The sequence below is a fragment of the Pteropus vampyrus genome, unplaced genomic scaffold, assembly GCF_000151845.1.
Source record: "Pteropus vampyrus isolate Shadow unplaced genomic scaffold, Pvam_2.0 Scaffold7, whole genome shotgun sequence".
NCBI lineage: Eukaryota > Metazoa > Chordata > Mammalia > Chiroptera > Pteropodidae > Pteropus > Pteropus vampyrus.
The window spans coordinates 15,837,285-15,864,551 of record NW_011888788.1 but is presented as its reverse complement, the minus strand read 5'-3'; the positions used below and the strand labels follow the sequence as shown (position 1 = coordinate 15,864,551).

Genomic DNA, 27,267 nt, shown 5'->3' with positions numbered 1-27,267 from the left:
GTTACCTAGTGGGTTACCTATTTGCACCTAGTGAGATGGCCTAGGTCAAGAGCTAGGTAATTGTAAAACAACTAGCATTTACATAATGCTGACTGACACACTTTGCATATGCTCATTTTATCATCACCACAGTCCTATGATACATGAACCACTATTAGCCGCATTTCTTAGATGAGGAAATTGAGGGACAGATAGGGTATTTAAATAACTTGTCTCAAATCCTGTAGGTTCTGGACTTGAACATAGGAAGTCTTCTCCAAAGGTTTTGCCCTGAACAATAGTTTGCTATTGCCTTTCAGCTGTGTGTGGAGCAATGTCAACAAGAGGTTTAGCTGAACAAAAGGGTGGGAGCTTTTGGTGTGGAATATAGATTTTTTTTTTTTCGAGATATTATGGGAAAATAATAGAAGCAGTTTATTAGCTATTGGTTGGTGGTGAAGGAGAATGAGAAATTAAAGGGGATTTCTTTAAAACTTCGGGAATGACCCCTAGCTCTATAAAGCTATCTACTGTTACTTCTCTGGTTAGTATGAATATACTCCCCTGAGTTTTGTGATTATAATATGGCAGTGTGCTAGTGTGTGTGCCAGATGAACTGAAAATTATCACCTCAAAGGCACTTCACAATCTGGGCTCTATAGTTCTGATGCCAGAGAGCTTGACAGGGCAGAAGTCCAAAATGGGACCCCAATCCAGAGCTCTAGTGACCAGGTTCTTGTGCCACGAGAAAGAATTTTTGAGAACACAACAAATAGCGCAAGAAAAGTGCAAGCTTTATTAAAGCATAAGTACACACTTAAGAGAAAAGTGCCCGCAAACTCTGAGAGTTGCCTCAAACTGTCTGGATTACAGGCTTTATTTTCTTGGGTGGGGGTGGGGGGAGTAAGGAAGGTGGAGATGAGGTACTTGCAATACAGGTAGTATTATAATGATATTAGATAAGCCAAAACTGAACAAAAGATGAGGACATAGGAAAGACTCCAGAGCCTATCCTGAAGGGGAGGGGGATGTCCCAAGGCTATCCATCTGCCTCTGGGTCTTGGCTTGTTTCACACCACATGGAGGGGAATGGGGCAACCCAAGGTTATCTATCCTGTCTCCTGACTTTGGCTTGTTTCTCACTGCTGGAATCTCAGGTTTGGAGTCAAAACAGGTAGAGGGCTGAGGAAGGGTTTAAGGAAAAATTCCAGAGGAGCATCCTTGAAGGGAGGGGAGAACGTCCCTAGGCTAACTTTCCTGCCTCAGTTCAAGACTTGTCTTCCCTCCTTCTTCCTTACTGGCCCCCACAAGGCTGTGAAGAGATTACCATAAGATCCTTCTTGGGGAAATTGGCCGTTCCCATCTTTAGTGCCACTCTCTTCTCTCTTGTTTGTTTCCTGTCTTCTTGGCTTCCTGCTCTTTTTCCAGTCTGGCTCTGCTGCACTTACATCCCCAAGGTGATGACTAATTTCTTTATATTCTTGACCTGATTTCTAGTCCGATTTATTCCCACTTATCACTGAGGCCTTTGTATAGCTCAGGTTTGAGTTGGAAGACCTGGACAGGAGTTTTGCCCACATCTTGACTAGCTGTGTAACCTTGGACAGGTCACATAAGATCCTGAACCTGAGGTTTCTTTATCTTGTTTACACCTGCCCCATCTACTTCACAGAGTTGTGATGAGGGTCAAATAAAATAAATTCATAAAAGTGTTTTTAAAGCACAAATGTATAGCATTATTAATATTCCCAACTTCCTCAAGTGGCCTTGTCCACTCTGTGCTTTGATGCCCTGCATAAGCTTCAGTCGTGGTGCCTTTTCTGTTACTTGTTTGTTTACCTGTGAACCCTTGAGAGCCCTGTGTCTTATTCTCTTTAAATCTCCTACTTGGCTCAGGGCTAGTTAGTTTGGGTTAAGGACTCAGTAATCTCTGAATGAATGGGCGAGGAATGTCTGTCTAAAGGAAGTTTCTAGTCATAGTGTTTTGTTTTTGTTTTTTCTCCTGAACAAAATTTTCCTACTATATCTCTATACTTCTTGAAGTTAGTGTTATTATAAAAGCAGCCCTTCGATACTTATATTCCCTATTGCAGGAGGCCAAATTCCAGTGCCTGTGGCTGCCTTCTTCATGATTTATACTTACTTTATAAATATTCATCTGATGAGTTTTTAAAAATAAGACAAATCAAAGAATCATCCTGAATTTTTAATTAGAGATATAAAATATTTGATATTTAGTTTTTGTTTATACATTTAACAAATATGTGTTGAGTACCAAGCTCTGTTCCTGGGGCTGGGAATATAGTAGTGAACAAAACAGATGAGATTCCTGTCCTTATGCAGCTTCTATTCTGGTGGGATGCCAATCAACAAAGAAGTAAATGAGTAAATGAGATAATTTAAACTAATCTTAAGTGCTGTAGGCGGGATTCACATGAATAGGATGCCCAGACTAATAAGGAGTTCTCACACATGTAAATAAACTGAGTTACATTACAGATATTATGCTCTTAGTTTCAGTGTGTATTGGGTTACCTCGAAGGGATCTAATTGGTTAGTATTTTTAAGCCCAGCACCATCCATGCCTCATTCACAAGAAAGATAGTGAACGGCTGAGGAAGAAGGTGGCTGTTACCTGGACTTTTGGCTTCATGAAAGCATCTCAGTCTGTATGAGGGCTCCTCAGCCTTGACCAGGACCCTCTTTGTTCAGGTGATGTTTCTGTATCTCCCTCAGAGAGGAGGGAGGCCCAAAGGAGATGGGGGAGTCATTGGTTGTCTAGTAACCTTTCTGTGCCATCTTGCTGGATCAGTGCAACCACATCCTTGATGCCAGGGAAATTGTTTGCTTGCATCCTGTGAAGCCCAGCTGGTGAGCAGTCAGTAGTCGATCCATTGCAGAGTCTATGAGGAAGAAGGCAGGGTGATAGGATGAAATGTGAAGAGTGACATATGAGGACGCTTTGTCAATTTGTGTGATCTAAGTTCTGAAGGATGTAAAGGAATGAGCTATATGAAGATCAGGGATGGGGGCAACATACTAGAGGTGCCCAAGTGGGGAACACGTTTGGAAAGTTTGGAGAATGGAAAAAAGTCACAGTGACTAGAGTGTAGGGTGTGAAAGAGAGAGTGATATGAAATAAAATTGGCATTGAATGGAGGAAATCATGCAGGGCTTTATAGGCCATGGTAAGGAGTTTGGATTTTATTTTAAGTACTACTAGAGGCCATTGGAAGGTTTTGAGTAAAGGAATTATCTGATTTGATTTACATTATGAAATTTTCCTGTTGACTGCAGTGCGGAGACTACAGAGGTGAAGACTAGAAGTAGGGAGCCCAGGCAGTGGACATGGTTGCAGCCTGGGCGAGGATTCATGGTGATATATGCCAGGCAGGGCTGTGGAGGGCAAGAAGCGGCCCAAGGCTGGAACATATTTGCGATGAAACTGACACACAGGAGATGGGCTGTGAAAGACTAAGAAGAACCCAGGATGATGTCTATATTATGGCTTGAGCAGCTGGGTGGGGAGATCAGCATTTGAGTGGAGAAAACAGTACTTTCCTTAGGACATGTTTAATTAGAGAAGGCTTTTAGACCTCATATGGAGAAATCCAGCTGGCAAAGGCTGGGAGAGTAGAGCTTGAGGGGTAGGGGATTGTGGTGGGTGTGTCAGGGCTACAGACAGAAATTGGGAGTCCTTAGTAGAGGAATAAAATTTCTCTCTTGATAGACTCAAGGATTTGAAGGAGGGTTAGGCTTTTTTTTTTTTTTTTTTTTTTTGATTTTTGTAGGCCTATGATCTAATGGTTTACAAGTTGTGGTCATTATCATTATCAAGAAAATATTGAACTAAATGCTGTGCTACATGCAGGGGGACATAGTGATGTATGAGATAGACTGGGAGTTCTATGAGGGTAGGGAGTATCTCTAAAAGAGAAGACAGATCATTCCATCAGAATTAAATCAGGAATTCCATCAGGAATTAAATAAACAATAACATGTTTTAGGATAGGGGAAGAAGAGGGCTATGGGCCACATAGCAGAGCCACTGACCTAGTCTTGGGGTGGGCTGGTATGTTTCAGCTGACCAATGAGTGATGAGTAGGAACAGGCTACATGCATGCTTTAGCAAGAATAGTTAGTGGTAGATGAGTTAGCAACTTATATTGGAGTGAAAACAAACAAAACCTTTATTGGAACTGGCACATTCTGTGGAAGGCACTCAAGGATGCCTTGGCAAGATTTTATACTCATAAGAATGATAATATGTGGGTAAATAATACTAGTTTCATTGTTAACTGCTTCCACATAGGTTAATTTGTTAGTTACTAGGAAATTTCATTGCTCTGTACTCACTTTTCTTTTGGGGCAGGAAATAGAATATGAAATTGGAGCTCATATAACTTTAAAAACACCTTATGTGCATTATTTCAAAGAACCAGTGCAGATTTTTGCATGAAAGACTCTATATAGTCCTGAGAGAAAAACAACTCTTTAGATTCACTAGCATTAGTGTTAACTTTATAGAATTTAAACATAGTAATGGGTGTGTTCGCATATATTGACAGTTTTGGGACCCCAAAAGCAATTGATGCCACTCTGTTATAGATTAAATAACAACACATTTTTTTTTTTTTTTTTAGTAATCCTTATATAATTTTAAGGAAGCTGCTTTTCATTTTCTTAAGGTTGCTATTGTATTCTTCCAAAGAGCCAACACCTTGGTCAGGACCCTGTTGTAGAGGGCACAAACAATGTTGTTTGCTAAAGGAAACATACAAAAGTATGTTGACAGTGGATAATTACTCTGACCAGAGTTGTAAGGGATGATTGAGCCCCTGTAAGAAATGGCTGTGCTGCTGGCTCGGCCCCAGGTGGAGTTGTTGCTGAGCTAATTTCCCTATATAGCTGGTGCAACAGGGAGAAACACTGCTCAAGGCAACTGTAGGAACACATGGAGGGCCTCACCATGTCCAAACAGGAATGGGACAGGTCACTAGAAGCTGGAGGGAAGGCAGTGACCACAGGTCCAGTTGGAAGTGGGTGGGTATGGTAGAGAGCACCCTGTAGTTCTCTAGAGCTGGTTTTAAGTCAGCAGGGAGCTGGGAGAGACTGGGCCATAACTCCACCAGCAGAATTGTTTTCCAGACGTACAAACCCATCCCTCTTATGGCCTATGTCGAAAGCCACCTTCTCCATTAACTTCTACTTCTGCATCCCCTAACAGGAAGTCATCTTGGCCCTCCCCAGACCCTCATGTAGTGCTGACCATCTAGCTGGTTTTATAGTGCTGTGCCCCTCTGGCTCTGATCTCCTTGATTTGATTTCAGTCTCCTTCAGGAATCTGCATGTGAGAGAGAGAGAGAGAGAGAGAGAGAGAGAGACAGTGAGTGTGTGTGTGTGTGTGTGTGTGTTTGGGGGTGGTGTGCCCAAGCCCATTCAGAGTTCTCAGTGGAGAATAAATGGACGAAAATACTTTTTTGTTGTTGTTTGTTTTGTTTGGTCTTACAAGGGGGATAAAGCTAGTTTTTACTTTGTTTCATTTCTTAAAAGTTTGGTTGTGAATTCTGATAATTGTATAAGGTTATTGTCATAAATGGAAACTTTTTCTTTTCAGATAATGTGGATGCAAGTGAACTTAAGCAGTTTTTTGAGACCAACTATTCTCAGATATATTTCATCTTCTATGAAAATTTTATAGCACTGGAAAATAGTTTGAAATTAAAAGGTAAGCATTTCTACAAAAATTTTCTTTTGATATTTCTTTTAAGTTTATTTTTGTTTTGTTTTGTTTTTTAAACTGTTCAAGAGGTTTTCATGCACCTCAAACTCAAGACTGCCCAAAGCTGCACTCATCCTCTTATCTCCCAAATCTGGCTCCCGTCCAGGGTTCCCACTGCTGTAATGGCAGCTTATGAACTAGACACTAGACTCAACATCCTGGAGGCATCTTTGACTTCTCCCTCTTGTATTTCTTTTCCTCATATCCATGAAGTACCTGTGGGACACCCAGGTGTAGATTCCGGCTGGGCAGTGAAAATATAGGGACTGGAACTTGGAGGAGAGAGGTGCAATCATGCTGTCGCCAAGGAAGAAAGTATATGTAGAGAAAGAGTGATAGTTATGGATTTGGGATAATTCCTTCCTTTACTGGGCAAAGAGGAAAGATAAAGGAGTAGTAGCAGAGGGGAGGGTGCCAAGAACGTGTTTTGTCACAGAAACCCAGAGAATAATTTCAAGGAATGAAAGATCAGCGATGCCTGATGATGCAAAAAAGTCAGGAGCAGCAGGACTAGGAAATGATAGTGCATTAGGAGGCTGTCACTGACGAGTGAAAGAAGAGTTCTGAGTAGTGGGATTGGAAGCCAGACAGAAATGAAGTAACTGGGTGTAAGACCATGAGGGCTACACATGGGAATACCCTTTCAAAAGTGTGATGTTGGAGACAGGATTGTATGATTGTATCTCAAGGGGTAGCTTGGTCATGGTAAGATTTTAAAGGGTGCATTTGCTTGTTTGTAGGCTGAGGAAAGGGAGATAACTCAAAGTGCAAGGTAATGGGGGAAGTGGGTTGAGACAGGGTCAAGTATAAAGAAGAAGACATGGAGAGGAATGTATAGATTCTCTGCTCTCTTCTTAAAACCTGAGGCAAATGTCAAGTATGGAGGGGAAGGAATTCGGAGTGAGGCGCTGTGGTAGTCTCTGACATAGAGCATCTGGCTCAGTCTTACAGAATGCTCCAGGCTCTATCTAGTAGGGCATCAAGTCATATAAAGACATGTGGCCAGGATGCCAACAAGTGTTTTGTTTTGTTTTTTAATGAATTGCTGGATTTTCCCCCTGTGACTTATAAGTTGATTAAAAACCTTGAACTTAATTTTTTTTTTATCAAATTGGTAGGTATTCCAAATATGAAATGATTTGATTATTATCTTGTTTTTTAGCTTTGCTCTACTTCATTTTTTTTTCCATAGGTGTGTGGAGGAGAAAAATGTGATATTATGTGTAGCTAAAATAGCAAAGAAAAAAAAAACCCATATCTTTAAAAAAAACCCATATCTTTAAAAAAAACCCCCTTCAACCTAAAGACCTTGTTTTTAAAGGGTACTCCTGCCCTCCCTCTTCCCCCTTTTGCTTCCTCTGTCTTTTCTTTTAGAAAAATGTAGCTGTTTAAGACTGTATCATTTAGTTTGTGCTACATGACAAATCATCCCCAAAATGGATGCCTTAAAACAACAGGCAGTCATTTAGCTATGATTTTCCAGATCTGTTGGGCAGTTTTTCTGGTATAGGCTAGCTTATGCCTCTTCTGGCAGCTATTGGCCGATGGCCTCATTCACATGTCTTGTGGTTGGCAAGCTATTTAGCAGGGTGCCTTAGTTCTCCTCCATGTGGCCCCTCTTCTCCAGCCAGCACACTAACTTGGGCTCTTTCAGATAGTGGCCTTAGGGTTCCAAGCTTAGGAAGTGCGTTTTTAAACTTATGCTTGCCTCCAATTTGCTAATGTCACATTGGTCACAGCAAGTCACATGGCATCTCAGATTCAAGGTCACGGAGAAATAGACATCTCTTGATAGGAGAGAGAAAAGCTCTCTCCATTTTTATAGCCTACTGCAAAGAATCATAAAAAACTAGTACCAACGGTGAGATTTTGAAGTTTTTTGCTTTTAGTACAATCTGTGTTTTTGTTGGAGTTCAGGGAAGAAAGTGAACCAAAACAAAAGAATAAAGGAAGTGTTTACTAAGAATCATGAACTCATCTTGTGATAACTTCAGCCTTCCAGTATTCAGGCAAGATCCCGAGTTATTGGCTCTACCTTCAAAATAGATCTAGAATCGTTGGCCTCTTCTCATTGCCTGTACTAGTAATGCTGAACCTCCCATTATCCTCACCTGGATTATTGTGCTCTCCCCTCCCTCTTTAACTCCTACTAAACTCTCTTCAAAAGAGCAGCTGGAGTGGTGCTTTAAAAATGTGAGTCAAATCATGACTCTCAATGCTCCAAACCATCAAATGACTTCCCATTCCTGATGTCATAATAGCTTCAGACACTATCTACCTGCTTTCCTTTACCCCACCTGTTCTCTAACCTCACCTGCTACAACTCTCCCCTTTTGCTCCAGACATAAGGACCTTCTTGCAATTGCCTTCCTTTCTGACCATGCCAAACCTGCTCAGCCATAGGACTTTGCACTGTCCAGTTTCTCTGCCTGGAAATTATTTTCCCCAAATTGTTTCCTTACCCCCAAATTTCAGTGTGGCTTACCTCTTTTACTTCTTTGCTCAGGTGCACCTTATCAGCAAGGTGTTCCCTTGATTTCACTAGTCAAAATTGCATACCACTCTTTTTGTCATTCCCCATCTCCCTTTCCTTTTGGTTTTCTCACTTATTCATTTATTGAATGCCTCTTTTTGCCAAAATGCAAGCTTCCTTAGGACAGGGCTTGTTGCGTTTTGTTCACTGCTGTCTCCTCAGGTCCTGGAATAATCCTTGACATAGAGACATTCTTTAGTATTTGTTCAATGAATGAATGATATCTACTTCATAGACCTGTAGAGATTCATTTAGATTGGGGGTCCACAACTTATAGCTTGCTGCTTGTTTTTATAAATCGAGATTCATTGCACACAGCCATACCCATTCATTTGTGTATTACCTATGGCTGCTTTTGCACTATAACCCCAGAGTTGAGTGATTGTAAGAGAAGCCCGAAAATCCTAAAATATTTACTGTCTGGCCCTTTACAGAAAAAGTTTTCTGATTCCTAAGTTAGATAATATATACCAAACAGCACAGTGCTTGATATATAGACTGGACAATAAATGGTAACTGCTGTTGTAGATGTTATAGTTTTTACTATCGTTATTATCAAAAGGACAGTGTGCAATTACCTAAAGAGATGTATGACTTTTTATAGTTATTACTGCTCTATGCCTCTTCATATCACAAAGTTAGAACTCTTTGTGTTTAATTACTGTACATTTTATCATAATTTGACCTTATAAGTAACTAATTGAGAAACAAATAAATTACCTGTCATGGGTTGATAACAACTTGGAAAACATGGGAGATGTGTTTAAATAGCTAGCAGGGAGCAACTCTGCTAGATGTGGACCCAGGTGGTTTGGCTTAGTAGTCCACCTGCATTCCTAACAAGGGCTCCACACTACTTTCTGATATTATTTGAATAAATAAATGTATGTTGAGGCTTAAATGTTAAGATATCTTTTAACATAATTTTTTTAATAGCCTAAAATTTACGTATTGTCATGATAACTGATTTTTAAAATATATTGCAGGGAATAACAAGTCACAAAGGGAGGAGCTGGACTCTATCCTCTTTATTTTTGAAGTAAGTTTTTGTTAATTCATTTGGCTTTTAAGATTCTTGTTGAAAATATGGTATTGTAGATCTTTAATTTCACTTGCAAACACATAAAAATGATGGACATGTATTCCTTCCCTTCTACTTTTACAAACAATGCTGCTATGTTCTTGTGATTTTTTTTTTTTGCAAACACAGAATTTTTTCTGTGCGACTACCTAGATATGAAATTATTAGATAGAAATATATGCACATTTTAAATACCGATGTTGCCAAATTGCTCTTCAAAAAGATCATGTAAACTTATATGTAAGATTTATGTAAATTTCTCTAACCAACACTGGAGATGACTTGTCTTTTTCATATATGCAAACTGACATGTAAAAACTGTTTTTAACACATATTTTTGACTACTAGTGAGGTTGCCATCTTCGTGTGTGTCTGTGTGTCCATGTGTATTGATCATATATTCTCTTTAAAGGTGGAACACCGTTTGGGTGTGTTTTTTGCTCTAGTAAGCTTAAAGTCTTTCTTGTCCAGCTGTACTAGACAAGTGGCCAGATTACTGATACCTTGAGAGCTATACCAGAAACAAATTATAGGTTCTGAAAGTTAATTGTTGGTTACCTAGAAATTATTTAGGGATTGAAGAGAAGTGTGCTTAAGTTGATGTGAGATCAACTTTATGACTGTAAAGGAAGGGCCTAATGTGTATTTGTTGAAGATCTAATTGTAGTGGGAGGCCAGGAGAGGAAGGCTGCCTTGGGCTTTCTGGGTTTTTAAACCCAGAATAAAACAGATATGGAAACCTTCTCCTGTCCAGGACTTACCTCATGGCTGATGCTTAGTAACTTTGGTTTCCCTTTCTCTCCAATGAGGGCTATACTCCTCTCCCAGAGTAACAAACATTCATTCAGTGCATATTTTATGGTGGTTATTGTGTTTCCTGTAGTAACTCTCCTGTGAATGAAGTCTGTGCAGAGTTTTAAGATGCGCAAGGGAGTTTCTCTAGGATGGCATCTGTGACTCCGTTATAAAGTGACTCCATTTATATTACTTTTTTGGTTATTTCTGCTGTCTTTCATAATGGCTTCTTTTCTTGCCTGTTTTGTGGTATGATTATGAGATCAGATTTAATGAAATATAGGTAAACAAATTAAAATCTGTTTTAATCCTGTTTTTTTTCCTAGAGGGTTTTGTCTTTACTTTTGCCAGGAGTCTGGGAATGCTCTTGATTGGGATCACTAGGGCTTAATTTGAGTGTCCTGGTTTATTCATGGAATCTCAGGTTCAGTTTCTCAAACTAACCGTGAGGTGGGAACTGGGGTCTGTAGGTTATAGACATCTGTGGATACTACTGTGGAACTGCTGTCTGGCACCCTGCAGTTTTTCTTGAGCTTATTTCATACAGACCAGCTGCTCACTTTTCTTCCCTCTTACTTTCTCTCTTACCCTTTTTAAGTCCCTTATTAGTTTTCCTATGTCCTTCAGAGTCCAGAAATGTTTTGAGAATTGTACTTGCTGTCACTGATCTCAGGTCTAGTTGTCCTGCAACAGGAAAGCCCATCAGGATCTGTCATCCTGTACCTCCCACAGAGGAGGTTTCAATACCATATCCTCATGTCCAGAAATTCTAGACGAGAGGAGGGTGTTATTACTTATACATTACCTCTACAGAGGATTAGTTGCCTATATAATAGGACAAATATATATTACTCAAGTCTTCATAAAACTCTCACGTTGCATAGTAAATATGAATGAATAATGAACTTGCATTACTTTCGTTATGACTTATATTCGCTCTCTCTGGTTTTAGAAGGTAGGTTGTAATTTGTATTATTCATATGAGAATTAAGGAACTTCATTGCTGCTTTCTACAAGTTAGTGCCATATAAAGAGATAGATGGTTTATGAGGATTTGGAGGACAGTACTTACCAAGGTGTATATAATTGGGAAAGACTTTCTTAAGACATGTTAAATCACAAAAAGGAATCTGTATACAGATAGTTGATAAATAAGAAATGGATTGGAAGAAAGCATAGGGATAAGAGAGTTACGAAGGCATGAAAGAAGAGTATGTAATGAGACCTGCTGTCTGCCTTTGTAAGTCAGGGGCAATCTGGAAGGAAAACTTTGAAAAAGGAAACAGTAGTTTTTAGATGTAGTAAGCTACTAGAGACATTACGGTGCTCTGATAAAGCAAGTGGTGTGCAATCAAGGCCACCGGCCCAGTCCAAGTTGCAGTTTCAGGCAGCGAGGAAACTTTTCCATTGCCTTTATCTCCAGTGGGAGTACTTGTAGCCCTTGGAAGTTGACCTCCAGCCACCTTTGCTTGTGGCTTCAAATCTGTATACCACTTAGAGTTTCTATTGTTGCTGGTTCATGGAGATGTTTGTCACATTTTTTTATTGAGGTTATGACTTTAATTTTACTCTTCTTTTGAAAACATATTTCATTTGTCATTGCTATATGTTTCAGATGGGCAGGTGCGACCCCATAAAATGAATTTATATTGCATCTTGACCGGAATGTAAATGTTTTCATGTGCCATTCTGTTTAATTCTTTCCTTGTGAAGGAGATTTTGTCTTCCCAGTTTTTATTGATGGAAGAATGGAAACTTTGTCATGTTAGATGACATGTTTAAGATTGCACATCTATCAAATGATAGGTAGAGATTTAACCTCCGGTCTGACTCTAGAACCCATTTCCTTAACTCAGTGCCATACTGCCTGCTACTTATGAGTCTTGATATTCTCCTGCTTCTTAAGCTGTGTTCCACAGGCCATCTATTCCAGGATGCACCTATTCTTGTACAATTCATTCGTTTATTATACACATTTATTGGATACCTGCTATATGTCAGGCATACTAGGTGCTGGAGATATGGCAGTGGGCAAAACTGAATCTCCTGCTCTCATGGAGCATATATTAAATTTCATAGTAAACTGAAGAGGCCACTGGTAAGAGTGGACTTATGTTAGACCTCCAATAATGATCTTCTGAGTCACAGAGAATTCTGAATGACCCTTTTCAGAAGTTTCACTTGGTGTTGGCCCTTGACGGGGCTACCTGCATAGGGGAAAAGGAAAATTGGTGTAGAAATATAAGGTGAATAATTCACTTGACTTCGAGAACCTTTTCGACTCCACAGTTGTGAAGTTATTTTAATGGTATCTGGGATTTGTTTTAATCAGATATGGTAAGACGTGGAGATATGAAAATAATTGGCATGAAGAAAGAAGTTTTATTTTATTCACAGTCTCTTAGAAACAGGAGGCATGATGTATCACATAGAGCTATACAGAGAAGCACCAAGGTAAAATGAGTAGGCAAAGAGAGAAAACTGATGGTAAGAGTCTTTATTGTGGTTTTTTTTGGGAAGGAATGGGCAAGGCAAGGTAGTTGGGATAGTTTGAATAATTTTGGTGGCATCTAGGTTGTAGGGATGGTACCTAGTTGTCCCCTGGTGATTTGGGCAGGGGAATAGTGTCCCAGAGTGTGAGACCCCATAAAATGAGGTGTTTGGGAGGTGTGGATTTGGAATTGGTTGGAATAGCAAAGGCATGGAGCAGTACTATCTCTAGGAATTAGCTAACCGTGGGAGAGGCAATCTCGTCCAGGTCAGCAAGGCCCCAGAATGTAAAAGCATCAAGAATATAGAAAATGAGAAAATACAGTTATCACAGAGATGTGTCAAGCTGCCATGTTATATGCCATCCTTCTTTAGTAGAGGAATGGAATAATTTGGAGTTCTTTATATGTGGTTAAGAAAGCGTCTAGAATGTGATAGCAAGGCATTTCTTTACTCTCCCACACTCCAATTAAAATTTACTATACATTGACAGAACAAATTTAATTTCAAAACCAACATATGATCTGACCTCAGAATGCTACTCATTTATCTGTTTTTCAAATATCACAAAGTTAGAAATCACAAGTACACAGGACATTTGATTTCTAAATTAGAACCCTAATTTTAAAATTTATCCAAATTATCCCTTCAAATTAAATAAGCCCAGTTTTTTTCTGTCTTAGAAAACACGTTCTTTATAATCTGTAAAGTGTGGCCCAAGCTGGTCTAACACACAGGGTCCCCTTGGGTGTTCCAGTGTGGCTTTGTTTCACATTTCGTTGGTTTTGCTCTGTGGAAGTGCTCTGCCACACACATACCGCTTTGCTTATTGCCCCTTTACCTCTTTTTTGCGTAGTTTTACTTCTGTCTCCTGGTTTATGCAATTCTTTCTTCAGGGACTGCCCTTTGCTCTCTTTCTCATCTGGCCTATTTTTTCATGCTCTATTCAGACCCACTAATTTCTTCTGGCAACTCCAGCTAGAGCTGCCCATTCTTCTCTATAAATTCATATAATATGCTCCCACTTGTTACCATTTGATACAGCTGGATATTCTTAGTTTTCTCTTAATGTGGTTATGTCTTAGCTTCCTAATGAGACTAAAGTTCCTGAGGCCAGCAACCTTGATTTATAATCTTTTGTATATTCCACAGTGATTTGTACCTGTTAATATTTATTGTTGGGTTAAAAAGCCTCTTAAAGTCTCAACTTATCTCTCATGTGGGTGTTTGGTATTTTTGTGTTAAAAACATTTTCTTTTCTTACCTAAAACTCTCTGAGTAAAAGAGATAGGAAAAAGGTAGCAAAAGTCTGGCTAGGTTTAGTAGATCAGGCTTTGACACTAACAAGCTGTGTGGTCTTAAGGTATTTTACCTTGACATTCATGTCTATAAAGTGAGGGAAGGGACTAGATGAGCTCTGGGGTCTCTTTCAGCTCTACCAACTTATGGTACTACATACAAATGTAGCTTTGTTTAAAGTCTTCAAAACAAGTTCGTGAGAGAAGTCATTTTTAGCATGAAATTTAGTTTTATGCTTTCATTTAATTTTAAATATAAAATTGATTTAACTCTGATTAGCCTTTGCGTAGCTAAACATCTCAGTTACTTTGTTCTCTAGAGCAGCTCTGTTCAATAGGACTTTCTGTGATGATGGGAATATTATATATCTGTGCTCTTGAATTAGGTTACCACTAGCCATTTGGGCTATTTAGTGCTTGAACTGTCACTAGTGTGACTGAGTGACTTAAATTTTAAGTAGTTTAAATTTAAATTTGTGTTGCTAGTGGCTACCCATTAGACAGAGAAGCTCTGTAGTCTTTCAGCAGAGCCTTGTTATCTCATTTGAAGACTTACTCCTCTTCATTATACACTTGGTTAATCCTCAGCATGTTGCACATCTCTGTCCTCTGGGCAGAGGACTTAAAGTTTATGGTTTTAAAGAAATGGTTTCCTTGGGATTCTCAGGCATTGTTACTAAAGTGCTCTTGGCTGAGAGGAATAAGCATTTACTTCTATAGGTGGGGGAGCATGGCTTCAAAGTGGCCTTCTGTAAACACAAAATTGAAAAGCTACACACAATTTTATTTTACGCTTTGCATGTTTAAGGTGAAAATGATATTTTAAATAATGGCCTGTCAAATTACGTAGTACTTCGTTTCCCCATCAGAACTTCTACCTTCCCTCCACCTCCCACCCCCAAGATAAAGAAAACACCTTTGGTGTTATTTCAGTACAATGCATGCTGTTTCTCCCTTACCCCTTCTTTGATGGGGGAGATTCGGGTTGGAGAAGCATGGACATATGAGGCAAACAGCAGCAAACGAGCTGCCCAGAGAGTGCAGAGGATATGTGGGTATTTTCAAGGGCAGACAGAGGAAGGAGCATAATACTGTCATCACTAGTTTTGTTTTTCCTTTACTATTGAAGATGACAGTTGTCTGAAATTTACTGTAGGCCTCCTATATACCATCTCCTTTCCCTCCCTGCAGTGTGGAGGTAATACTGGATTAGAGGCAGGACTTGTGTGTGGAGTCTTGCTGAATATAGTTATGTCTGAGAGTCATAATTGACCTGCGGTAAATCCAGGGCTGGCGTGGAATCTCTGTTTTACTTTAAAAAAATTCAACACTGAGTCTCTTGTTCTTCATTGTTCCAAGTGAGCTTATGTATATAGTGGATTTAGCCTCTAATTCTTTTTCTCAAAATAGGGGGAAAGGGCTTTTAATAGCTTTCTTGGTAATAATAGCACAACTGGATCTAGTGCAGTGCCTGGAGTTGTGCAAAAGGTAAACTGAATGGCTGGTTTTCATTCTATACAATTGCTTTGTATATGCCATCTAGTAATTTGCATATTGATTTTATTTCCCAAACTAATGCATTAATTTATAACTTTTCGTATGTAATCGTACCATCCTACTTCAGGTATTAATAATGAAGAATTGCCTGAAGAAAAATTAGAATTATGAATATAATAGTATTAAAAACAATTCTTCAGTGCTTGTTTCCGTTTCTTCCCCTACACCTCTTCCTCCCCCCGCTTCCTTCTCCTCCTTTTGGTAGAACTGTATATATCTTTTATAACTCTTTGAAAATGAAAAATTAGAATCACCTGCAGAGGTTCAGTGCAAATCATAGACTGAATCATAGATCAGTCATCTCACTCAGGGCAGGTATCCTACAGGATTAAGTCAATCCTTTTTCTTTATGCAAAGGCTAATGCCTTTTATTATGAGAAAATAATAAATAGCAAGACAGCAGATTATATTTTTACAATTAACTGGTTTCTTCAGCTCCTGCTTTCCTTTGTTTTATTTGTCATTATTTATTTTAGGCTGTTCAGTGTGCAAAAACACTTAAATGCAGCTCCCTCCTCTCCACATCGAAGTGAAAGACTTCCTTCCACAAACCTCTCATGCAGTTATTGATTTTTATTTCTTTTTCCCTTAAGGACCACTTTACTGTTATAGAGTAGAGGAGGGACAGGAACAAATAAAATGAACAAGAAAAACAGATTCTCCTTAAATCCTTGGAATTTAAGTTCTTATTGAGTGCAAATATTTGGGTACTTCAATGGATCTTTTCTTCTTTCGAAAGAATGGTTCTAGGTTTGAATGACGCTACTAAGTCACTACTATAATTCTAAATGACGCATAGCAACTGAAGAAAGGCCAGTGTCAGTTCAAATTTCCTGGAAAACATTAAAAAAAAAGAAAAAAAACGAGACACCCATCTCCCCTCCCCAAACCATCCTGAACTCCAATCAGCAGGCAAATCAATGCCACTGTTTATCATGACCAGAATATCAGGTCACCTTTATGATATTGGGGACCTATTTTAATGTTAGGCATATTCTAAATGATAATAGAGGTGTATAATTGTTCTGGTACTCTTTATCACATTGGTCATACTTGTCTTTATTAATATTGAGCCCTTGGTTGGGAACAACTCTAGATGATAGCATTATTTCTATGGCATAGTGCTCCACAATATTCCTTGAGACCCCCCTCTGCAGGGATCACAGTAGAGGGCTGTGCCAGTTGTGTCCTTTCTTGCTGGTCTCATGTTGCCTGTAATGGTAGGTTATCTCAGGGAAGATAGAAACAAAATATAAACATTTAGTCCTTTCTGGAGAGTCTTTGAATGCATTCCGGTTAAATTTTGATTATCTTATTATAACATGTTAATAATTCAATGTTCAAGACTACTGTTTTCCTTATGCCTCAAGACTTATAGGTGATAAACTTGGGATTGCCCCAACAGGACATACTGAATTACTCAGTCCACCTTTGGGGAAGGGAAACTGGAGACAAGATGTTTGTGAAAGTCTGAAATTACATTCTAGTGATTATCTGTTGCAACCCAGGTGTCCTGAACTTCCTGGAATGCTGGCTCCTTTCATGTACTGTGCCACTCCACTGTCAGGAGCAGGTTCTCTGGAAGGCAACACTAGCAAATGCTTCCAAGAACCCTTTAAGGGCAGATGGTGGACACTGCATCAGGGCTAAATTTATGGAAAATTCACACTATAATCTGAGCATGTTGTTTGTTGTTAGAATAGCAGAAAGGTATGTAAAGGATATTTTCCTTTAAAATTGATTGGAATTAATGTGTTAACACAATTCGGATGAGTTGGTTCCTTTTTTTTTTCCTTTAAAAAAGTAAATTTAGGAGAGAGTTGTACAAATATTTGTTGTGTTGTGAATTTTAATAGCTCGTTTGGATGTGTAGCGTGGTGGCTGTTATAGAGTGACACCTGGTGTTTGATATACTTGTTGTGACACTGGACAAATTGGAAGAGAAGAGTCTGGATGGAAACCTGAAGTCCATCATCAGCTGCTCTTGCTGACCTTAGGCTATCACTGAATAAACTTGGCAGAGTGGCCAGTCCTGAGATGATTGCAAGTCTGAGATACTTCCTGATGGTGCTTAGGCAAGCATTTAAATCCTCTGAGATTCTGGAATGGTGGGAACCATGTCCTAGCATCTCACTGAGGTTTTGTGATTTCTCCCCTCATCGCTTACCTGGAAACTCTCTGGAAGTGATTTTTTTTTTTTCATTTTGTGAAAAATGGCACAGAAGAAACAGTCAACTTGTACTAGTACCAAAATTTAAGAGATTTGAAAAATGAGTTTTTAACCAGAAAATAGAAGCTTGCATGAAATGAAGAAGAGCATGGCAAATTGGTTGTGACTGAGATCACCCATGGAAGATCCTTGTGTGAAAAGAAGACTCCTCTTGAATCTGTTTTCGCATTTTTTTTTATTCAGGGCAAAACAATATACTGTGGGTAGAATTATATGCTATCAATTTGAGATTTCTGAAGGTCTCTGGATGTTCTCTAATTAAAGGTAAAGAGTCTAGTGCAAGTTGATTTTCTTTAAAAAGAGATTAGACCTCTGTATGATCTTGAGCAAAGTGAAAATATAACCTCTTACAATCTCTAAAGTACCTACGCTTCCAAATTTTTGAATATTGCATTTTTAGTACCTAGTAAAAACAATTTCCTATCTGTGTCTGTCTATTTATTTTCCTCAATTTTGATAGTATTTTTCTCCACTTCAAGGTTCTCTACATCTCATACATGTGCTCTTGGATACCTTCTTCTACGTTCTATCCTATCAGAGCTTCAGTTTTTCCTCTACTGGAATATCCACTAACTATTCTTTTGGTCTGTGATCTTCTGCACCTTCTGTCTCCCTCACCCACTTGTAATGTTCTCTGTGTAAGGTAATTCTGATTCATGGCCTTTTGAACAGATTGAACTCCCCAGTAAGGCTTTCAGAACCCTTCCTGATTTGGCCTCTGCCTCTTCCTCCATCCCTTGTCACCTGTCTTACTTCTACCTACTCTGGCAACTTTTTGAAGGTCCTCAGACAAAGAAGCAGGGCTTTTTTCCTTTTCTTTTCTTTTTCCTTTTTCTGATGCTGCTTAGTCTGCCTAAAATGCCCTTCTCTGCTGGGCTCACTCCTGTGTATCTTTCAGGATGCAGTTCAGGGGTGGTCTCCCTTCGAAAGTATCCCTTGTCTGTACTCACCTCCTTGTGCATTTACTGACATCGCTGCTGTTCTTACCTTTTCCCCTTAGGGCTGTAGCTTTAAGAGCAGGAACGGTGTCCTATATCTTTCTATCTCTGATCCTCACCTGGTACCTGGCACAAAAGGAGCACTCAATAAGAATATTTATTAATGAATCAGTGGATATTTGTTTTAATTATATGCGTTCAAATTCCTATCTATAGCTTAGTAATTTGGAGATGATTTGAAGATGATTTCATTGATACGAAAATGCTTTGGTTCTATTTTTATTTATTTCTTCCTTATAATCACCTTTATTAAATTTTCTAAATTTAAAATTTAGTTTTATTTTTTTCATTCTAGTATTTGAGAAAATTAAAGTCTACAGATTTGCCTTTTGTTTCAGCTTTGGCCAGTTTTTGTTACACACAGAATTCACATTGTTGATAATTTTTAGTCTATGATTGTGGTGGTTGTTTTTTTTTTTTTTTTTTCCTAACGAGTATTGCTCAGAAGAGTGTTTTAAAATCCTCCAAGTAGTTGAGAATTTTTTAGTTTAAACTCTCAGTGGTGACTTCTAGTGTGTTTAGTGTGCTTGTGACCTGTGCTATTCCTACTTTGAGAGTTTTATTTGCATGGCTTAGAACAATAACTTGTAGTAAATGTTTTATTAATGTTAGAATATGTGAAATAATATTTTCTCTCTCCACATATACCTTTTCAATCAGTCTTACTATATTTAAATCTGCTATATTGTACTGTACGGCTCCCATTATAAATATATTTTCCCTTCAGTTTTTGTATTTGTTTTATTTTCATTATTTGTTTTATTTTCATGCTATGTTATTGGTTGCATAAAGGTTCATGATTATTATAGCTAAGTTGTGAATTACATTTTTAATGTATTAATGATTCCCTGTTTCCCCCTTAAAGCCTTTTCAGCTGATATTGATACTTTGTTGTGTGTCTGTGCCCATGTGTACGTGATATGTCATTTTCTGTATTTTATTGTTAATCTTTCTGTGTTCAAAAGCCATTTCTGATTGACTTGGTCTTATACAGGAATTTATCCTATTTGTATTTATTACTCTTTGTGTGACAACTAACATTTTTGTTCTTCTACTTTTGTTCTTTGGGAGAGAGGTCACTGACTTTCACATTATGGAATATGCTTTGTGACTTAGAAGATATACTTTCTATTTTCTATCATTCTAATGATTATCTTTAAATTAACAAAATACGATTTGAACCTTTTTCTTCTACTTTTCCATGTCAAGAATAAAGCAGTTTTGATGATAGCCCCATACTTTTATTTTAACTCCATATATCTTTTGTATTTCTCGCTTCCCAGCTCTTTTAAGCATTTTATATCCAGATTGTTTTATTATAATGTTTTTTAGAATGTTACTTCTCTTATGTTATTTTGAAAATTTACTCTATTCTTATAACCATATTAATTCCAATTATATAAATATAGCTCACTGTCACAGTGTTTATATCCCTGCACCCTTGTTTTTGGATTAATCAATCTCTTTTTTTGCTGGAACATGAATCACTTAGTATGTTGAGGAAAAGAGGTATGTGGCTGATATATTTCAAACTCTAGAATATCTATCTTTTAACTGCAAACATATATAGCTGGTTATATAATTTTCAAATCATAATTTTTTCCCTCGAAACTCTGAATTTTGTTTGCTTTTCAAATAGGCATAGTTTCTTCTAGCTTTATTATATACTGGATTCTTACATAGGCACCTGATCTACTTTGGGACCTTTGTTCTCCGTATATGTCTATATTTTGGTGCCTGTTCTTCTTGGCTTGCCTACAGTGAGCCATTGACCATACTGTTTTCTGGAGCTTATATTTCAGAAAGAAAGACTGAGGTCAGCCTTGATTTTTGTTCCTTCGTAGATAATTTACTTTTTCTTTTTAGATTTATGTAGGATTTTAAATTTTATATTGAATTTTGTATTGAATTTGCAACTTAAAATGTGCTACATATAGATATTTTTCTCTGTTCAACTTGTTTAGTTCTAGGGAGGCCATGTGATGCCCAGTGTCCCAGCACAGAGTTATGGTCGGGGACTTTGCAGTAGACACTCTAGATTCATGCTTTCCATGTATTTCATTTTCATGTATATTTTCTGATTTCCAAACTGTTACTTATTTGTGTATCCACTTTCTTTATTTTCCTAGATTTTAAGATAGATTCAGTGGAACATGAATCAGAAATTCTAAAAAATTACCCTATTTTTTTTAGCAAATCTATTTCCGAAGGATGAATTTCCATTTCTTCTTAGGATGATTTCTTCCTTTGCTTCTTATTCAAAGTGTGTTCCGCTTTCATGCGAGGGGGCCACCCCCACCCCATGCCTCATTGCAGTTTCATCTGTGCTTTAAGCAGTAATTCTTGTGTGTTGGTTGTAGAGGGATCCTTTACCCTTTTTTTTACCTAAGTTTTCATTGCTTAATAAGATTTTTTTTTGATGTTTTAATATTGGTTGATTTCTAAAATACTGGAGGGAGAAATTAATGCTCTTCCCTTTTTACTACATTCCATATTTCCTTTAGATGTCTTTGCCTTATATTTTGTCTCTCTTTTGAAATACTTTTATTCATTTTCTCGTTAGCCAAGGAAAGTATTGCCTTTTGAGTGATGATGTAGTCAAGCATTAAGATTTGCTGTAATGTTTGAAAGCACAGTTCTATTCTCATTTATCTTTATCAAGTGTCCACTCTCCAGATTCTGTGTTTCTACCATATTAGAGTATGGGTACCTTCCTTAATCTTGGGCATTTCCTTGTGTCTGCCTATACACATGAACTAAAATTAGAATTCTCTTTGTTTTCCTTTTTTTTTTTTTCATTTTCACTTATTCCTCTATTTATATGTGCAGTGCTTATTAGGAAACATTACGTGCCAGGCACTATTCCTGGTGTTAGAGATACATGATGGTTAACTGAGGGTCCCTTCTCCCAAGGAATCCAGCATCTAATGGTGGAGTGGGCTCTGTGCCCATTTACCTGGAGAAGTATGCTGGCGAGGGATATGGTAAGAGGTACAGTTGAAGAGGGCCCTTCTCAAGATGTGATGTTTGAGTTTGGTCTTAAAGACTGAAAAGAATGTGACAAGATGGAACTGGGCTTTCCTTTCTCAGTAACAGCATGGCTAGTGAGTAAATAGATAGGAAGGGATTGCCTGTATAAGAAGAAAAGCATTACATTTTTTTAGATAAAAATGTAGTCTTATTTTTAAGATTATGTAGCTCCTTATTTTAGTTCTATTTATCTTAAATTTTAAGGTTCCAAGCAGAGTTCAATGTCAGTATCCTGACCACATCAGAAAATTGAGTCATTTTTACTAAGAGATGAGTGGCCAGGCCCAGGACATTTAAAGAATAAGTTGCCCTCTCTGTGGGTCTACCTGGAGGGGTTCATGCCACTGGGCTCCTACTTACATGAGTCCTTCTGAAACCAGACTATCTTTGTGTCACAGGCATTCATAGAATATTCCCTTTAAACCCAGCTGCCCAGTTTTCATTATAAGTTTTCTAAACATTTATAACTCAAAAGGTAATTAAGACTTCTTTTAAACCAAACCTTTTATTTTCTTCCTGGTCAACGTTTTCTTTACCTAGCATCCTTGCGTCATGCAGCTAGTTTCAGGGAGAGTTGCTCCCCGTGTTCTCTACCTTGGACATAGATTTAGTTTGTCATTGTTTTAGTACATTACTTTATATGAGTTAGTATGTAGTATTTTCCACATTTTTCACTGTCTTTCCTTTCTAAGTGGAATTGAAATCAAGTGTGAATTTACTGAGATATTTTACAGTCATTTGGTAATAATTTGAAAAAAATGTTTCCCACAAAATTTAATTAAGATCAGCAATTATCAAGTACATTATAGCATCTTGTACAAACTCCACCTTACATTTTGCATTATTCCTAGTCATGCAGTAGGTTCTGAAGAAAAAAGAACTATGGATAATCAGTTAAAAGAATGACAGAGTCCCTGGTGTGCTGATCAGTAGTAATACCCAATTTCGATTTTGAGTGTGCTATAATGGATTACCATATAGATGCACCTGAGCACTGAGCATTAAACAGAGCCATGTGTTTTTCTGAAAAGTAATATTTATTCATACTGTGTGGCTTTCCTGAAAAAATTTTTTTTATTTTACTTCGCAGTGAAACTACAAATAGAATGTCAATAGCTTATATGGCATTCATAGTAGTATAGCTTAGAATACTGGCTGCAGTAGAAATGCCATATTGTATTTACCTCAGCAAAGGTAGGCTTCATCTGGGACTTTCTGAGAGACAGGCTCAGCATTTAGATGCAGATGGTTGTGTGGGGCTTTATTTTTATTGACCTTATAGACTTTAATGCATACAAATGGCCCTTGCAATATTTGGGTACAAAAAGAAGCATCAGTGTGAGTGATTTTTCAGCCTTTGAGTTGTTGTGTAGGATTCTGTCCATATTGGAATATTCTTAGTAGTTCAGATATTGAGTACGATGTTTCATATTTGAACATTATTGAGTATTTTTTAATCTCTTTAAAGTCCATCCACTTTGTAAATTCAGAAGTGGAGATGATGATAGGCCTGACCTCAGAACAAGTTAGAGATTACTTATGTCCAACAGACAGTATCTAAGCATCTAGATACACATCGTCTTGCTGTATACTTTTTCTTGATATTAAAAAGACTTTTTTCTTTGTTGCATACTAAGGAAAGAAACCTAAATCAAGAAAACCAATAAGTATTTTGGAAAGTTGAAAAGCATGATTCAGTGCCAAATTGGTTTCATGATTAAAGTAAGGATCTGAAGAATAGTGGGCATGCCAAGCATTCATGTAGTCTAAGATAAGATCTATCCTGAATCTTTAGAGTATTTTCTCATTGTTTTCTATAAGACATTTTAAAATTAAGTGGCAAGACGAGATCAGAAGATGATCCTGGAATGTACCTGATGTGCCAAGTCCCCTTGGAGGAGAATGCATGAGAAAGTAGGACACTGCTTTGTAGCCTCTGCTATGCCATTCACTTAGGAAGGAGGCAGAAAAAGTATGGGTAGAAATCAGTGGACCCAGATTTCCATCAATGTGAGGCAGCAGCCAGTTGATGAGAAATAATGCCAGCAGAGACCATGTTTCTGAAGTAGGGTACACTTCTCTTAGTACGTCAGCCTTTTAATATGATGAGAATATTCTAATTAATCATTTGAAGATTATTGTGGCAGACATAGAGATGTGCTGTTCATATTCTCCTTCAAGAAAGAATTTGCTGCCCATCTGCAAGGAGTGGATTAGCTGGCAGCCTCGGCTGTTAATGCCTTCAGCTTTCCAGCCATGGTCACCCTTTTTTCATCGTGGTCCCCAGCCAATGAGAGTGAGGCAATAGTACAAGGGCTTCACCGTTTTCAGGCACTTGGAGCTACTTAACAGGCAATCTTTGCTCCAGAGTTCCCGCCAGGCTGGCAGACATTTGTTGGCTCTTTGTGGTGATCTGACGCTCCCTGCCCCATTTTGCTTTCTCATTTCACTTTCACAGGTGTTACTCCCCAATAACCGTTAGCACTCCTAACTCCACCACAGCATCTTCTTTCCAGAGAACTCAGCCTGCAACAATTATTATTCATTTGTTATCAAACATGTTGAACTAGCCTCTATAGTAAATTTTTTAGAGAAGAGAGAGTTTGAGTTCAAGAATCATAAAATAGGTGCAAATGGAGGCCGTCTTTCCTTCTTTAGTCTAGAGACCTCCCAGTCTATCCTCACATTGTGCTTATTTCAGGCTCTAGAGTTGCTTGCTTGGCTTGGCAGCAACCTGACTGCTGAGACCTTTGTCCTTATTCTCATTTCCAGAGTTGTCTATTTACTTACCAACTCCTTTGCTTGGCATGTTTTCCTGTAAGCTATAAACAGTTCTCTGGGTTCTCACTCATGTCTGTGTCATCTTCTACAGCTCACAGGGATGTTCAGGTTTACATTCTGTTGCTAGGACAATGCTCGTGTGGGTTCTTTTTAAAATATTCTGTAGAGAACTGGCTTTTTGTTTTTACTTCTGATTCCTTTTAAATATAATGGAACCTAAAACATAATGTAGTTTTTACACTTAGTTTTCGTGTGTGTGTGTGTGTGTGTGTGTGTGTGTGTGTGTGTGTTATCCATCTAAAATTCATGTTGGTGTGTGTGTATATTGCAAGGCGAAGACCTATTTTGATTTTTTTTTTTCCTCAAAGAGCTGCTTGACTCTGCACAGTTTGTAGATGGATCTATTCTGCCTAGCATTTGGTGCCTGGCTGACAAAGGTTGTGGGTTCTCCAAGCAACAGATAACATTGAGCACCTTGGTTTAATGCTGAAGTTACTTTGTTATGTAGCATCAATTTTCTCACATTTGCCAGCATTTTTAACTTTTTCTAACTAGTAGTACATATAAATAATCATAAGTATTTCTAATCTTTAAAACAAGTAAACATATAAACACTTGGCACATCAAGTTTCTTCTTTGACCTGTGCACATTTTCTCTAGCTTCTGCTCTACCTTCTTCATCCTTAACCTTCTTAGGAGAACTTCAGTGCACTGTTACCTCCAGGGCTTCATCTCATCATCTAATTTTCAGCTCGCTTCCAGAGGTATCTCATATACATACATCTTCCGCTGCTCTCTGTATCCTGATACCTTCTAAATCCTTCTCCTGCACTCCATACCCTTATATTCAGTTGCCTAGAGTAACATCTCTACTCAGATAATCAATTGACACCTCAAATTCCAAGATATCTATGACCAAACTTAACATGCTTCAATTCTGGAATTCCTTCTGGATTTGATATCTTAGATAAAAGTATTGCCATCTAGTAAGCCATTGGGGAGTCATTCTGGAGTCCTCCATTTACTAAAACTCTACCTGCCCATCTTGACAATTTTACCTACTGAATATCACTATCATATGCTTTTCCTCTTTACCTTGCTGACCTTGGTCCAGGCCATTGCATTCTTCATTTGAAATACTACCATTGCCTCTTCATTGACATCTCTGCCTCTCAGTCATCTTAAATTCACTTCCAGCTGCAACTTGTTTAGGGACTGTGTACCACTCCATTAACCTCGACCTGACCTACCTCTCTAATCCTATCTTCTTCTCTCCTCACCCATGTGCCAGCGGATTCTCTTGCTTCTGCTGTTCCTTTAAGGTATCAAGCCGCTTGGCATTCGCATATGCACTTCCATCTGTTTCTGTTCTCTGCTAGACTAATTTAATTAATCCTTAAGCCTCAGCTCAAGTGGCCTCTTTTCCAGGAAGCATTCCATGATGCCCCTACTGAGATGACATGCTTTCTCCCTCATTTCTGTAGCACCTCAGACAAACTTCTGTCAGGCTTTTTTGTCTCCTGAACATTTTCTTTACTTTCTTTTTCTCTCTTGCCCATTAATCATGAAATCCTTAGAAGTAAGAACTATTTTATTCACATTTATATTATTTTTACATTTCAAATGCCAAATTTGGTATCTAGTTATAAATATTTTTCACTAAATAGTGTTTGATGCATATGCACTTATTGTGTTTGTGTTTGAGTATATGACAGCATTATCACATATCTTTCAAAATGTTAGAATAGTAAGCTAGATAAACCTAGAATGAGGATTTTCACAGTAAAATAGTAAAGTATTATCACATAGTAAAACAAAATATAAGATACTTTTTAGAGCTATGGGCTTAAAAGATAACAGATCAACCTCTTCTAGGGGAAGTCTGCAATGCAAATGTAGGGGAGCATTTACTTTAGTGATTTCAGCATACAATCCAGCTGTGTACTACTGTTAATATATATAATCAGAAATAATCTTTGATGTTCGTATAGCATTTTTATCTGTGTAGATGTGTAGCATGAAGAATTTATAACAAATAATGTAACTAAATACATTTATATTATTTATGTTTATCAGATCTTGAAAAATTCTTTTAAATTATATAGCTTTTATTTTTTATTTGGGTTTTCTTCACTAAGTTCAGTGTTAAAAATGCTCATACATTTTATTGTTCCAATTTTAGTATATGTGCTGCTGAAGCAAGCATGCTCATACATTTTAATGTAACTATTGTTAAAAACAAGGTACATTTTATGTTCATGTGAACATAGGACCATAGCAAAGATCAGGATTACTGGTAAAATTCACAATCTGACAAGGGCTTTCTGAATTTTTTTTTTTTTTTTTTTTTTACTGAATATTTATTGAACATATACTGTGTCCCAGTGCAGTAGGTACTGGGGATACTTAAGGGAAAAAGATGGATGTTCTTGCTTTTATTGGGTTTATACTCTGGTGGAGGGAATGGTGCCTTGAAATAAGTGAACCAGCAAGATCCTTTCAGCTAGGGTTGAGGACTGTAAAATGATAGAACAGGTGATGCAGAAAGCATCAGAGGGATGGTAAAGGAGCCAGGCTTCTCTAGATAGAATACTCAAAAAAATCTCTGTGAGGATGTGACCTTCGTAGTGAGACCTGGATGGTTAGGCAGCACCATCTGTGTAAGGCTATGGGTGGAGAAGCATCCAGACTAAGGAAAAAGTACATGCCATTT

At 38.0% G+C, this 27,267-nt stretch overlaps 1 protein-coding gene across 1 annotated transcript in view; it reads left to right on the top strand.

The window, feature by feature from the left end:
- Positions 1-27,267, top strand: part of RALGAPA2 (Ral GTPase activating protein catalytic alpha subunit 2) — a 295,774-nt gene that overhangs the window by 20,145 nt on the left and 248,362 nt on the right. Inside the window, exons 2-3 of the mRNA XM_011371357.2 lie at positions 5,597-5,707; positions 9,281-9,333. Of these exons, the coding sequence (XP_011369659.1) occupies positions 5,597-5,707; positions 9,281-9,333 (164 nt within the window). The remainder of the gene's footprint in view (positions 1-5,596; positions 5,708-9,280; positions 9,334-27,267) is intronic.